This window comes from Cornus florida, unplaced genomic scaffold (assembly GCF_030987335.1).
Source record: "Cornus florida cultivar Cherokee Brave unplaced genomic scaffold, ASM3098733v1 CherokeeBrave_3.0.0_Hap2_Chr11, whole genome shotgun sequence".
Taxonomy (NCBI): domain Eukaryota; kingdom Viridiplantae; phylum Streptophyta; class Magnoliopsida; order Cornales; family Cornaceae; genus Cornus; species Cornus florida.
The window spans coordinates 37,109,550-37,125,187 of record NW_026775581.1 but is presented as its reverse complement, the minus strand read 5'-3'; the positions used below and the strand labels follow the sequence as shown (position 1 = coordinate 37,125,187).

The 15,638-nt window shown below is 34.6% G+C and overlaps 2 protein-coding genes across 2 annotated transcripts; both read right to left on the bottom strand.

Moving 5' to 3' along the window:
• Window positions 1-2,341: 2,341 nt before the first annotated feature.
• Window positions 2,342-3,851, bottom strand: LOC132280971 (MDIS1-interacting receptor like kinase 2-like). Its single transcript, XM_059782716.1, has 3 exons — window positions 3,828-3,851; window positions 2,922-3,711; window positions 2,342-2,805 (listed from the first exon to the last, which is right to left on the bottom strand). Exons 1-3 carry the CDS (start codon window positions 3,849-3,851, stop codon window positions 2,435-2,437), a joined length of 1,185 nt encoding a protein of 394 aa, XP_059638699.1. The 3' UTR covers window positions 2,342-2,434.
• Window positions 3,852-4,284: 433 nt separating this feature from the next.
• On the bottom strand, window positions 4,285-14,261 carry LOC132280970 (probable leucine-rich repeat receptor-like protein kinase At1g35710). Its single transcript, XM_059782715.1, has 2 exons — window positions 14,192-14,261; window positions 4,285-6,173 (listed from the first exon to the last, which is right to left on the bottom strand). The coding sequence occupies exons 1-2, from the start codon at window positions 14,259-14,261 to the stop codon at window positions 4,285-4,287; spliced, it is 1,959 nt and encodes a 652-aa protein (XP_059638698.1).
• Window positions 14,262-15,638: the final 1,377 nt, after the last annotated feature.

The window sequence follows — 15,638 nt, the reverse complement described above, 5'->3', positions numbered from 1 at the left end:
TATGTGATTATAGGTACAAGTTTAATTAATAAAAAATTTTGATCCGAAAATTCTTGAGGATAAAAGGTTGAAGTTAATATATATACTTTTAATCATTAAAAAAAAAATAAAATAAACCTTCAGTATAATAGAAATAAAATACTTGTAACTAAATTAGTTTGGTACATATAATATACGTAGAGTTAAAACTAAATTAATTTGGTATATCTAATATACGTAAAGTTAAAATTAAATGAGTTTGGTACATTTCAGTAGTTGAGTCCTAAAGTTATAAGAAGTCTATGTATAAAAATATATATATATGAATTAAGTTATAATTTAAAAACTTGTATACCTAAAGATACTAACTTAGTTTTTTACCCAACACTTTGTTACTAAATACTCATATATATATATATATATATATATATATATATATATATATATATATCATTCTCAATCATTATTAATTGTGGAAGGAAAAAAAAAAAAAAAAAAAAAATTTAATTTTGATATAAAATTATATACAATTAAATTAGTATTTACATGATCTTATAAGCAATTTACAAAAGAATGAAACTCATTTGTTATAGAAGTTTGTGGAGAAAGTGAAGAGGGTGACATGGGCATAATAGGAAACTAAGATGTGAAGTCACCATTTTCACGGGAAAGTAAAATTTCCCTGTGTTTTATGTCAGAAAATTTTTGAGGAAAATTAAGCAGTTGCAAGAAAATTACTTTCGTGAAAATTTTCTCTTTCACGCTAACCAAACTCCTAAAAAAGTTAAATGTTTTTCTTTTCTTTTCCTTTCTATCTATTTCATGCTAACCAAACAAACTCTATGGGAAAGATTTTGAGAAAAATCAACAATTTGCGTGAAACTAACTATCCTCAAATTTTCACTTTCTTTCTAATTGAAATCTTAAAAAATTTATTTATTTATTATTATTATTATTTTATCTTTCTTGCTACTTCCATCTAAACAAACACACCCTAAAATGTTCATAATTTAGACGTATCATTTTAATGTAAATTTACCAAAATTGAAATCACCAGAAAATATATAGTATTCACCAAAAAATATATAGTAAAAAAGAAGAAGATTGGAGATATATCTTACTTGTTATGTAGAATTTAAGGTTGTTGAACTTAGACAACAATCTTGTTTGGTTGGATAGAAATAACAAGAAGAAAAAAAAGAAATGAAAAATGATAAAAATAAAAAAATAAAAAGAAAAGAAACAAAACGAAATGAAAATTGGAAAGAAAAGTAAAGTGAATTAAAAGAAAATTAATTTTCAAGCATACATTTTATTTGTACTTGCTAAATTGCTTTATAATGTTATTTCTCTCCTAAAATCCCTACAACTATGAAGATGCAATCAGATTTTAGGTGAATCACTTTATGTTCTTATTCTATTCTCGTGGTTGTTCTCAATTCTCAACAATGTCCAAGTACGTTGTTTTTTTTTTTTTTTTTTTTTTTTTTTTTTTTTTTATTTATAAATGTCTAAGTATTATTTTTCTATTTTCCTATTATTTCATTCTTTATAATTTGTGTAATAAAAAAAATATTTTTTATTGTAAGATTTTGAACACGTGCACTGCACCTTCAGTTTTCCGAATGTGTGTATGTATATATATATGTTATATATATATACACACACACACACACACATACATACATACAATAATGTTCAATTGCTCTCCGATAAATATTCTTGTTTGCTAATTTTATTTTTCTCTATTAATTAAACACCACAAATTATATATTCAGGTTTGGCCTATTTGTTTGTTGAGTCAAAGCTATCACTGCTTTTAATGATATCATGAATCTATTCAAATAGAGAAATTAATGTTCTAATTTTGATTATGAAAAAATGGTTTATTGTTGGGGACCTCCTCCTGGTCCATTGCCATGCCATTTCGTGAAGTAGGCCACAATTTATAAACTTCATAATTTTCCACAAGTCAAGCTCAAGCCAGTCCACACTATAGGGTAAATTTTCCATAAATCCATTGAAGTCTCTATCCTTTGACGCATAAGCATAATGTTTGGCCCTACCAAAATAAGAAGTTTCATGTACAGTAGTTACCTGGAAAAGTTCACTTTAAAAATCATCTAAATTATTATGTAACCGACACACCCAGGGTAAAAATTGCCTATTATTATATATATATATATATATATATAAATAGTACCATTATTGCCCTATTAAGATTATCATCCATTTTCCTTGAGGAAAACATTTAATTTTTATGTATCATTTCGTACTTTTATTAACATGCATCAAATTTAATGAATTAATTGAACAGATGAAAATCTTGATTTAATAGACAATTGTAATAAAAATGCACGAAGTCAAATAACTAGCCTAGGATTCGAAATCCAACAAGCAAAAAATGAACCCTATCATTCTATATTTTGTAGTCACTAATACAAAGATTATAGGATTATTTGATCAAACATATATCTTGATTCATCAACTGCCCCAGTAAAATTTTATGTAGAGGTTTAGTTAGTGAATATTTGCAAGCAAGAAACTCCTGAGAGACGCGCAACATTGTTGGACGATACTTTGGTTCAGAACGCAAACAAGAAAATGTCAAGGTAGTAGCCAGAACAACATCCCGTGCAATTACTCCACGCTCTGGAGCTGGGAGGCGCTCATCTAACACGTCATTTAGCATTATATTTTGAGTAGATGCTAATGCAAGTGATTGGAGAAGTTCTCCCGAATGCCTTCCCATGAGTGTTTCTAGCGCCACAACCCCAAAGCTATAAACATCGCACATTTCATTCACTTCCATGGTGTAGGCAAGTTCTATGCAAACAATAAAGATAATTAATCAACTGTTAGAATATTATTCATGGACATGTAGTTTTTGGAAAGAAAACGAAAAAAAATAGTTCAAGAATTGCATATGAAGAATAGTTCACCTGGAGCGATATATCCAAAAGTGCCTGCAAGTACAGTTTGGTTTGATGAATTCGGATATAGCCATCTAGTAGTGCCAAAATCAGAGACAAATGCCTCCGATTCCGAGTCCAACAGGATGTTGCTACTTGATATGTCGCGGTGAATAATTGGTGGATTGCAATCATGATGCATGTAAGACAAAGCATGTGTAATACCTTTAATAATGTTCACCCTCCTGGTCCAATTCAATTCCACTGCTTCATCATCATATCTTAGGGCATAGAATATGCTGCCTCTTTCCATGTACTCGTAAATTAGGAACATGCAACGGTTGTGCAAACAGAATCCGTAAAGCTTGACTATGTTCCGATGCCTTATTTCTGTTAACATCTGCACCTCATTCTTAAAACTCCTGTCGAAAGCTGGTTCCTCGGCTTCCAGCTTATGAAGTTTCTTCAATGCAACAACTTCACCACTCGGTAGTTGTGCCTTATAAACACTGCCATAACCACCGGTCCCTATGCAGTGTCTAATGTCGAAGTTATCAGTTGCTTTAATTATATCTTCATACACAATGCGTCCATTATAATTCCACACTGAGAATAGATTTCCCTTCTTGATTGCCCTTTCTTCAACTTCCGTATTTTTTCTAACCTTTTTACAGCAGAAGAAAACAGTTCCAAGGATTAAGAAGGCAAGGGAAATGATGATGACAAACAAAATGGTGCCCAAGTGCACGAATCTGTTTCTCTTTCTACAAGGAGGGAAACCTTCGACTGAACCACATAAACCTTTATTTCCCCTTAATTCCTAGAATGAGTTGCTTCGAAATTGAAAACCTTGTGGGATTTCTCCCTCCAAATCATTGTATGACAAGTCAATGGACCGCCAATTATAGGTAGAGTTAAACGAAATGGGAATAGTGCCGGAGAGATGATTGTGAGAGACATTCGAGTATTCAAAATAATCTAGTGGAATTGTTGTCACTGGGCCGCTGATGAAGTTATGACTAAGGTTCAGAAATTTGAGTTTTAACAACCTTCCAATTTTTGAGGGAATGGATCTGCTGATATGATTGGAAGAAATGTCAAGGTAATTGAGTTTTAACAAACTTCCAAACTTCCAATTTCCGAGGGGATGGAGCCGTTGATATGATTGGAAGAAATGTCAAGGTAATTGAGTTTTAACAAACTTCCAATTTTCGAGGGAATGGAGCCGTTGATATGATTGGAAGAAATGTCAAGGTAATTGAGTTTTAACAAACTTCCAATTTCCGAGGGGATGGAGCCGTTGATATGATTGGAAGCAATGTCAAGGTAATTGAGTTTTAACAAACTTCCAATTTCCGAGGGGATGGAGCCGTTGATATGATTGGAAGAAATGTCAAGGTAATTGAGTTTTAACAAACTTCCAATTTCCGAGGGGTGAGCCGTTGATATGATTGGAAGAAATGTCAAGGTAATTAAGTTTTAACAAACTTCCAATTTCCGAGGGGATGGAGCCATTGATATGATTGGAAGAAATGTCAAGGTAATTGAGTTTTAACAAACTTCCAATTTTCGAGGGAATGGAGCCGTTGATATGATTGGAAGAAATGTCAAGGTAATTGAGTTCTAATAAACTTCCAATTTTCGAGGGGATGGAGCCATTGATATGATTGGAAGAAATGTCAAGGTAATTTAGTTCTAACAAACTTCCAATTTCTGAGGGGATGGAGCCGTTGATATGATTGGAAGAAATGTCAAGGTGGGATAGCTGGGTGATCTTACAAATGCAAGGAGGCAGCCTACCTGCAAGATAATTGTAAGAAAGTTGGAGAGAGGTAAGGTTCCACATCCTTCCAATTTCTGTGGGGATAGAGCCGCTGATAGAATTGTGAGAAATGTCAAGCTCCAGTAGTTGGGTGAGATTAGCCATGGAAAGAGGCAGCATACCTGTAAGCTCATTGTAAGAAAGTCGAAGGTATTTGAGTTTCGACAACCTTCCGATTTCATATGGGATGTTTCCATTGAGGCCACAGTAACTGAGATCGAGACTTAGTAAGTGTGGAAAGGAAGACATGTTCAATTTCTCCAGCTCTCCCCCCACGTAGTACCGGTGTATTCCAATGACATTTCCAAGCTTATTGCAAGATATTCCATCCCACTCACAGATATTCCATTCAACTGCTATGTCGACTGGAATTCTAAGGTTCAACCACCAACGAGTGCGGAGGAGAGCCTCTGCCTCGTCCATTGATGTTGAAGGGATTTCACTGGTGAAGTTGTTACGAGCAAGTTTTAGATCAACAAGACTCTTCAAATAAGCAATGCTAATTGAGATGGAACCGTCAAAATGATTTGAATTAAGGTATATAAATCGTAGCCTGGTGAGATTAGCAATATATGAAAAAATGGGACCAGTGAAATTGTTATCACTTAGGTCTAAGTACTCTAGATTTTCAAGATTCCTTATTTCTGGGGGGATGGAGCCGCTGATATGATTGGAAGCAATGTTAAGGATGGATAGCTGGGTGATCTTACCAATGGAAGGAGGCAGCCTACCTGTAAGATTATTCTCAGAAAGTCCGAGAGAGGTAAGCTTCCACATCCTTCCAATTTTTGTGGGGATAGAGCCGTTGATAGAATTGTGAGAAAAGTCAAGCTCGAGTAGTTGGGTGAGATTAGCCATGGAAAGAGGCAGCATACCTGTAAGATTATTCTCATAAAGTTGGAGTGAGGTAAGGTTCCACATCCTTCCAATTTCTGTGGGGATAGAGCCGCTGATAGAATTGTGAGAAAAGTCAAGCTCGAGTAGTTGGGTGAGATTAGCCATGGAAAGAGGCAGCATCCCTGTAAGATTATTCTCAGAAAGTCGGAGAGTGGTAAGCTTCCACATCCTTCCAATTTCTGGGGGGATGGATCCGCTGATAGAATTGTGAGAAATGTCAAGCTCCAGTAATTGGGTGAGATTAACCATGGAAAAAGGCAGTATACCTTTAAGCTCATTGTAAGAAAGTTGAAGGTATTTGAGCTTCGACAACCTTCCGATTTCATGCGGGATGCTTCCATTGAGACTACAGTTGCCAAGAGCGAGACTTTGTAAGTTTGGAAAGGAAGACATGTTCAATTTCTCGAGCCCTCCCCGCAGGTAGTACAAAGAAAGGTGTATCCCAATGACATTTCCAAGCTCATTGCAAGATATTCCTACCCACTCATAGTGACTTCTGGAATTGTAAACTGGAATACTAGTGCTTCCCCACCAACCAGTGCGGAGAAGAGCCTCTGCCTCCTCTGTTGATGATGAAGATTTTGATAAAATAGGTGATGCGTTAAGATAATATTAGTTGCTATCCAAACGATGACTACAACTGCACAATATTTGAAGGAAACCATGCTTATTTTTCACAAATGGATCAATGGATGGATGCATTTGGTGGTTGTATATAGAATATATATATTAAAAAAGGCTAGGATCAAAGCTTAGGAGACTTGTAATTAAGGTCCACAACCACACCAGGCACAGGCAAAGGAAGTCAAGCCCAGAAACTTCTGCGAAGCTTCATGTTTAATAAGTTTGAAAAGTAGTTCACCGGTGTTTGTAGAAAATACTAATGTGAATGCCATGGGAGTGTGGTTTTTGGTGCTGAAATTACACCTAATAACTTAAAATTTTAATTCGGATTATTAAGTATCCAATCGGTTGTAATTGGTATCAGAGTTATATATTTAACAGACTCAATTCTAAGTAGATACTAAAGAAAAAAAAAAAAAAAAAAAGAATTTTGAAAGTAGCAAAGTAAAATAGGAATTTTGAAAGTGTTATATGTATAATATCTATAGTAAAAAGGGGTTGTGTTATGCATTTAATCCATTTATGTACATAATTTATTTATTTTATTTTATTTTCAAGATTTATGTACACATGCGAGCACCAAAAAGTTACACAACTCCATGTTGCCTTTGGCCATGTCTTTTTTGGTCTATTTCGGACACAGTCAAAGGGAGTCAAGCCCAGAAACTTCTGCCAAGTTTCATGCTAAACTTTGTGGGTGTTGTCATCACCAATTTAAGTCATCATTCAAAGTTTTTGACTATTCTTTCTTTCCTGGTACTAATATAGAATTAATGCGAAACTTCGTGGGAGAAGAATTTGTAGAAAACACTAATGTGAAAGCCCTGTGGAGTGTGGTTTTTGGTGCTGAAATTACACCTAATAACTTAAAATTTTAATTCGGATTATGAAGCACCGATTGATTATAATTGGTATTAGAGTTATATATTTAACAGACTTAATTCTAAGTAAATACCAAAGAAAGAAAGAAAGAAAGAAAATAAAAATAAAAATAAAAAGAAGGAATTTTGAAAGTAGCAAAGTAAAATAGAAAATTTGAGAGTGCTACATGTAGAATATCTATATTCTATAATGAAAAGGGAGGTGTTATGCATTTAATCCATTTATGTACACAATTTTTTTTTTTTCAAGATTATAGTAAGAAAATTTAAAACAAAATAAATACTTGTATATAGAATATATATATTAATTTTACTTAAGGCTAGGATCAAAGCTGAGGAGACTTGTAATTAAGGTCCACACGGACACAGTCAAAGGGAGTCAAGCCCAGCAACTTCTGCCAAGTTTCATGCTAAACTTCGTAGATGTTGTCATCACCAATTTAAGACATCATTCAAAGTTTTTGACTATTCTTTCTTTGCTGGTAGTAATATAGGTAGGGTGAAGAATTTGTAGAAAATGTTAATGTGAATCGCTTGTGGAGTGCGGTCTTTGATGGTTATATATATATGTTGGCCTAAGGATTTTTATCTAAAGGTTTTGATGATTACAAACCATTAATGATTTTTATGTACTAATATTTTCATTGAGTTATATATAGTTCATATCTTATATGATGAGCTAAGCATTCAAGTACTCAAGCTATGGACTCAATGAAGCCTCAAAGATTGCAAGAAATCAAAGAAAGACTCAAACTTCAAAGATCAATCAAACAATTTCAAGGAAGAAAGCAAGTCTTCATCAAGCTCAAAAGATCATGGTCAGGGAATGGAGAAAAGGGTAGATAGGATGGTGAGAGCTTTAGATTTAAATGTTAAAGCATATTTGAATATCTTCTGAAGCTCAAGTTTTTAGGTTCATGCATATTTTCTCTAAAAATCAGTTTTTAGAAGGCCTAAAATCTTTCCATGAACTTTACTTATGCATGCTCTCATAATAGGAAGTGCACAGAACAAGATGTGTTTCATTCTTAGTCTTACACAAGGATTGGAGCCGCCTCCCAAATGTAGGAGCCTGCTCTTTGCACTCCAGTAGCCAAATTGTGTGTCGTAGAATGCATTTTGTGAATTAGAGCCGCCTCCCAGTTATTGGAGCCGCCTCCCATTTATTGGAGCCTCCTCCAATTTTTTGTAGAGCCGGCTCTTCTAAGTTATTTGAATCTACAACGGCACTTTTCTGCATTTAAGTCTTCCAACTACTTCTAACAGACATATTAAACTACGGTTGTCTATATAAGGAAGGCTCATTTACTGAAGTAGTGACACCACTGAATAATACATTCAAGAGAGCATTCAAGAGCATTCAAATAAGCTATTCAATTTCTTCTCTGAGCTTTCACTTTCAACCATCACTACATTCTCTCATCCTAGAACTTGAGCTTCATTAATATTCTGATATTCTCTAGTTGTGAGCTTACACTTGTATATCTATTGAGAGAGATTCTTGTATTTCATTTCAAACTTTGCTACAATCTTGTAAGGGTTGGTGTGACCCAAAAGAAGCTTAGGAGAAGGGTGTTCTCCTAGCAAGGAAAAGAAGCAAGGTCTTGCTTCAAATTTGAAGGTTTGCTCTGCACCATTAAGGAGAAGCTCTAGTGAATTTGGGAAGTCTCAAGGGGGATCTTGAGCCGAGGAGTAGGAGTTTCCGAACCTCGCTAAATCACCGAGTTCATTGTTTGCATCTTCCTATCTCTATCTCTTCTTTACTTGTGCTATATATTGCTTAATTTTTCCAATTAATCATTGCATAATAGTTGTTGTAAAACAAATTTCATAAAATTGCGAAAATTGGCCATTGACTCTATTCACCTCCCCTCTAGAGTCAATTAGTGGTTAACAATTGGTATCAGAGCCTAATCTCTAGAAAAAGATTAATCATCTTAGAGAACGATCATGGCTAATACAAACTTTTATCAAGAAGGTCAATCTAACAATAGACCCCATTGGTTTGATGGAAGTGACTACAACTATTGGAAAATCAAAATGAGAGCATTCTTAAGAGGCATAGATGTAGATGTTTGAAAAGCCATAGAAAAAGGAGACCATGTTCCAACCAAGATAGTAGAGGGTGAAAATGTTCCAACACCCGATATTGAATGGACCCTAAATGACCGTAGGCTTATACAATGTAATGTCAAGGCTATCACTAATCTCTATTGTGCCTTAAGCAAAGACGAATTCAATAGAATTTCGGATTGCGAAACGGCTAAAGAAATTTGGGATAAACTTGAAGTTACCTATATAGGTACTAGTCATGTTAAGGAATCCAAAATGAATATGCTTGTCTATAAATATGAACTTTTTACCATGAATAACAAAGAAACTATTAGTGAAATGTACTCTCGTTTTACTAACATTGTTAATCCTTTGAAAGCTCTTGGAAGAAAATATACATCATCCGACAATGTAAGAAAAATCCTTAGATCTTTGCCAAAGAATTGGGAAGCAAAGAAGACCGCCATCCAAGAAGCCAAAGATCTTAACACACTTCCCATTGACGAACTCATTGGTTCATTAATGGCTTACGAGCTAGAAATGAATGATAGAGATGAAGAAACTCAAAAGAAGGATATAGCTCTACAAGCTACTACCAAAGAAGTTGCAATTGATAAGGCTCCTCATGATGAAGAAGAAGAAGAAGTTGCTCTCATTACCAAAATCGTGAGAAGAATCCTTCAAATGAAGAAGTTCCAAAAGAGCAACAACTTCAAAAGAAATGGGTCATCTAGTGAGCAAGGAAAAAGAGAAGCACCTACTTGCTTCCATTGTGGAAAACCGGGGCATTTCAAATCCGATTGCTATGCCTATAAAAATGAAAAGGAAAGGAAAAAGAAAGGAAAGGCCATGCAAGCTACATGGGAGGATGATGATTCAAATGGATCTGAAAGTGACGATGAACTCAATGAATTGGTTAATCTTTGCCTCATGGCTGATGACGATGAGGTAATTTCTAATCATGACTCATTTAATTTGGAAACTACTTATGATGAATTGGTTGATGCACACAATTACTTACTAGATGCCTTTAGAGAATTGCATGATGAATTAGGCAAAATGGTTCAAAAATGTGCTACTCTAAAAAGGGAAAAGAATATCATCTCTCAAAACCTTGAAAAATTTCAACTTAAAAATGAAGCTTTGAAAAAGGAAAAAGAATTAGCTAAAGAATCGATTTCAATAGATTTAATTTCTGAAAATAAATCATTAAAAATTATGATTGAAGATCAAATTGAGACTTTAGCAAAATTCACAAAAGGTAGAGAAAATTTGGGTCTCATACTTGGAAAGCAAAGAAATGCTTATGCCAAGGATGGACTTGGATTTGATCCTCACAACAAAAATTCTTGTTTATTGAAAAAAAGAGAACCTTTGAATAATTACTTTGTTAAAAATTCCTCTTTTAGTCCACAATGTAATTATTGTAAAAAAATAGGACATAAGATCAATCATTGTCCTATTAGGCCATGTTGGACAAAAGAAGTTTGGGTTATTAAAGGGACTTATACACCTCTTCCTAACTCTCATGGACCCAAGAGAATGTGGGTACCAAAAGAAGATTATTCAAATTCCTTTTGTAGGTTTGCTTGAAGTCTCCATATTTATCCAAGGACAAATGGTTTCTTGATAGCGGATGTTCAAGGCATATGACGGGAGATCAATCAAAATTTCACTCCATCAAACCTCATAAAGGAGGAAGCGTCACATTCGGTGACAACTCAAAAGGCAAGGTCATTGGCATTGGAACTATTGGTATCTCCTCCTCCTTATCTATTGATGATGTGTTACTTGTTAAGGGCTTAAAACATAACCTATTTAGTATTAGCCAATTATGTGATAAAGGATATGATGTTTTGTTTAAATCGGACAAATGCATTGTCAAAAAGGATAATGTTGAAGTTTTCCATGCTCTAAGAAATGGTAATGTATATTCTTTGCTTTTATGTGAACTACACGATCAAGATGTCAAGTGTCTTGTATCCTCAAATGAGGATAGTTGGTTGTGGCATAGAAGGTTAGGTCATGCTAGTATGGATTTGATTTCAAAACTATCTAAGAATGAATTGGTCAAAGGCCTCCCAAAGACTAATTTTTCTAAAGATAAAACTTGTAGCGCATGCCAAATAGGCAAGCAAATCAAGTCATCATTTAAAAGGAAAAAGGATATAACAACTTCAAGACCACTAGAATTAATTCATATGGACTTATTCGGTCCGGAGAGAATTGCTAGTCTTGGTGGAAAACTCTATGCATTTGTCATTGTGGATGACTTCTCTAGATTCACTTGGGTATTTTTCCTTACACATAAAAATGAGGTTCATACAATCTTTACTAAATTTTGTAAAAGAGTTGAAAACGAAAAAGAATGTAAGATCAAGTCCATTAGAAGTGATAGAGGTAGAGAGTTCGACAACCAAGATGTGGAAAGATTTTGTGATGAAAATGGATACAATCATAATCTTTCGGCTCTTAGAACTCCTCAACAAAATGGAGTTGTTGAAAGGAAAAATAGGTTTCTCCAAGAAATGGCTAGGACTATGTTAAATGAACATAATTCTCCTAAATCTCTATGGGCCGAAGCTGTTAGTACCTCATGCTATGTCATAAATAGAGTCATCATTAGAAAACTCCTTAATAAGACTCCTTATGATCTTTGGAATAAAAGGAAACCAAATATTGGATACTTTAAAGTCTTTGGGTGTAAATGCTTCGTGTTAAATGACAAAGATAATCTAGGAAAATTTGAACCTAAATCAGATGAAGGTATTTTCCTAGGATACTCTTCTCGTAGCAAAGCATTTAGAGTGTTTAACAAAAGAACACGAGTGGTTGTGGAATCAATACATGTTGTATTTGATGAATCACCATTATCCCCTCTTAGATGCTCATTGGATGAAAATGAAGATGTGATTGAGATTGAAAAGAATGTTGAAAATCTTGATTTAAATGGTCCTTCTCATAAAGATCTCTCCAAAGATGTTCCAAAAGAAAGTCACTCTCATGAAGACACTCCTCCTAAGGCTTGGAAGCAAGTGCTTAATCATCCAATAAATCAAATTATCGGTGATCCATCTAAAGGTGTAAGAACTAGATCTCAAATAAGTAATATTTGCAATTATGTAACTTTTGTTTCCCAACTTGAACCAAAAAATATTCATGAAGCCGAAAATGATGAATCTTGGCTTTTGGCCATGCAAGAAGAACTTAACCAATTCAAAAGAAAGAAAGTTTGGTTTTTGGTTCCAAGGCCTAAAGACAAAACTATCATTGGCCCAAAATGGGTATTTAGGAATAAAAAGGATGAATCGGGAATCATAGTAAGAAACAAGGCAAGGCTTGTTGCTCAAGGATATAATCAAGAAGAAGGAATTGATTATGAGGAATCCTTTGCCCCCATAGCTAGACTTGAAGCTATAAGAATGCTCCTTGCTTTTGCATCCCATAAGAACTTCAAGTTATATCAAATGGATGTAAAAAGTGCTTTCTTAAATGGTATCATCGAAGAAGAAGTATATGTTGATCAACCATCGGTCTTTGAAAGCTATAATTACCCAAACCATGTTTTCAAATTATCAAAAGCCTTGTATGGTTTAAAACAAGCTCCAAGAGCTTGGTATGAAAGACTAAGTGGTTTTATACTCGTTAATGGTTTTATTAGAGGTAAAATTGATAATACTCTTTTCACTAAAACCATCGATAACAACTTATTGGTCATTTAAATTTACGTTGATGATATTATCTTTGGATCAACCAATAGTGTGATATGTGAAAAGTTTGTTTCTAGTATGCAGAATGAATTCGAAATGAGCATGATGGGTGAACTTACTTTTTTCCTAGGATTGCAAATCAAACAAACACTTGATGGCATTTTTGTTTGCCAATCTAAGTATGTTAAAGATTTGCTAAAGAAATTTGGCTTGGAGGAAGTCAAACATGCCCATACTCCAATGAGCTCATCTTTGAAACTTGATAAAGATGAAAAAGGCACTGATGTAGATATTAAAAAATACAGAGGTATGATTGGTAGTCTCTTATATCTAACCGCAAGTAGACCGGATATCATGTTTAGTGTATGTTTATGTGCTTGTTTTCAATCTTGTCCTAAAGAATCTCATTTATCTGCCGTTAAACGAATCTTTCGCTATTTGAGCTATACCACATTCTTGGGACTTTGGTATCCTAGACATACATCATTTGACCTTGTTGGTTACTCGGACGCTGATTTTGGTGGATGCAAAGTTGATAGAAAAAGTACTAGCGGGACTTGTCACTTCATTGGACAATCATTAGTATCTTGGTCTTGCAAGAAACAAAATTCCATAGCTCTATCAACGGCGGAAGCCGAGTATATTGTAGCCGGTAGTTGTTGCGCTCAAACACTTTACTTTAAACAACAACTAGAAGACTTTGGACTCTATTTTGATCACATTCCTATTATGTGTTATAATACAAGTGCAATATGCATCTCTAAAAATCCTATTCAGCATTCAAGAACAAAGCATATAGAAATTAGATACCATTTTCTTAGGGATCATGTTTCTAAGGGTGATATTGATCTTATTTTTGTGACTACTGAAAAGCAATTAGCTGACATCTTCACAAAACCACTCCAAGAGGAGAGATTCTGTCTACTCAGAAGAGAAATTGGAATGATCACAGAGCAGAATGTCATGCAGTGAAGTAGCAGCAGCAGAGCCGGCTCCAATCTAAATAAGAGTCGCCTCTATAGAAAACAAGAGCCGGATCATCTCATTCAAGAGCCGCCTCTACAACCTGCATCCAAGAAAATCACAAATCCTAACTCTCGGTATCTCTAGAGCCGGATCACAAAATTTCATGAGCCGGCTCCCCAAAACCTGCATCCATGTCCAAACTCTCGGGGTCTCTCAAAACTCATCAAGAGCCGGCTCCAAAAAAATCAAGAGCCGGCTCCAAAAATCAAGAGCCGGCTCCAAAAAGCTCTTGAGCCGGCTCCAATTTCCCATGAGCCAGCTCCAATCAAGTGTCTCTCTTTTTATTACCTCGGGCAGTAGTCATTTTGAAACAATCCACCATTCCAGAGAGCATAAACCGTGAGAGCTTCTTCACCATGAGTATGGGTGCTTCCACTTATAAGGTTTCACAATGATTCCATCCATCATGTAAATGTCTAGTGGCCTTTATTCTGCATCTTGATTTATTCTCCTCTCACTGTTGTGCGAAAATTTCTCCATCTTAGGTAAAAACTTCAACCTCATTTGTTCTCCTTTCTTCATTATTTCGTCTATCATATCTATGTATTGATCCATGCTTTGATGTAATACTCGATGAATTGCTTTAAACTCATCTTAAATTGAATTTTGTTGCATGAATTCCTTTCAATTTTGAACAAAATTTTGGTTTAATCTCCTTTACATTACATGTTCAAACCCTAGAAATGTCATATTTTGATCCAAAATTTTGGTCTTGCTTCATGAATCTAAGCATTTTCTTGTGGATTATGTTGAATTTCCCTCTTGGGTTTACATTTCCATAATATTTTACCAATTCCACATGAATTGTCATAATTGATTCAACATTTCTCAAGACTTAATTTTCTATCAAACCCTAGAAATTTAATACTTTCAGCAAATTTTTTTTGGGGGGTTGCTTTGTGAATTCATTTCTTTTTAATTTTATTCCATTAAAATTCCATTTTAAGTCTACATTTCAAAATTCATTTTTCAAAATCCAACGAAAATCACATTGTTGCTCACAATTTTTTTTGGGTTTTCAAACATAGTTTATTTTATTGTTTTGTTCTCCAAATTGTCTAGATATGAAATTTTTTTTTTCAAAGTCTTTTGAAAATGCCTCCATATCTTTCAAAATTAATATAAGTTTAGTTTTTAAATTGTGACTTGTTTAGGTCCCTACTGAGTTTCCATGGCATCATCCTCCCGTAGAAGGAATCCTTCTCGTGGCAAAACTAGGATCACTCAATCTCATGACTCTATCCCAAATGAACAAACTCCTCCTCCAAGTGCAATTCAAATTTCTGCCACAAAGTTATATAGAACTCCTACTCACAAGAGGCTATATGAGAAAGAATTTCTTCATAGGAAAGTGGCCAAAGGAAAGGTTCTGTCACACACAATTTGTGATGACCTCAACCTCAACACCTACAAACTCTTTAATGCTATTGGCCTTGGGTCATTTGTTGGGATGAAAAACAAGTATTATCCAAGACTTGTTCAGTTATTCTACACCCACCTTGAGAAAGTGCCTGGTGTAGAGAAGTTACAATGCTATGTGGCTGGAGTGGAATTCGATCTTGATGTTAGAAGCATTTCCAAAATCTTTCATTTTATGGATGATGGTATTCAATTTTACTCTCCTAAAAAATGGTTCACTGGGAAAGATTTTGACAAACTAGCGGCCATTCGCCAAATGAGCTATGATTCCCGCACTACCAATATCAAAGAAGTCAAATCCAAACAATTGACTATG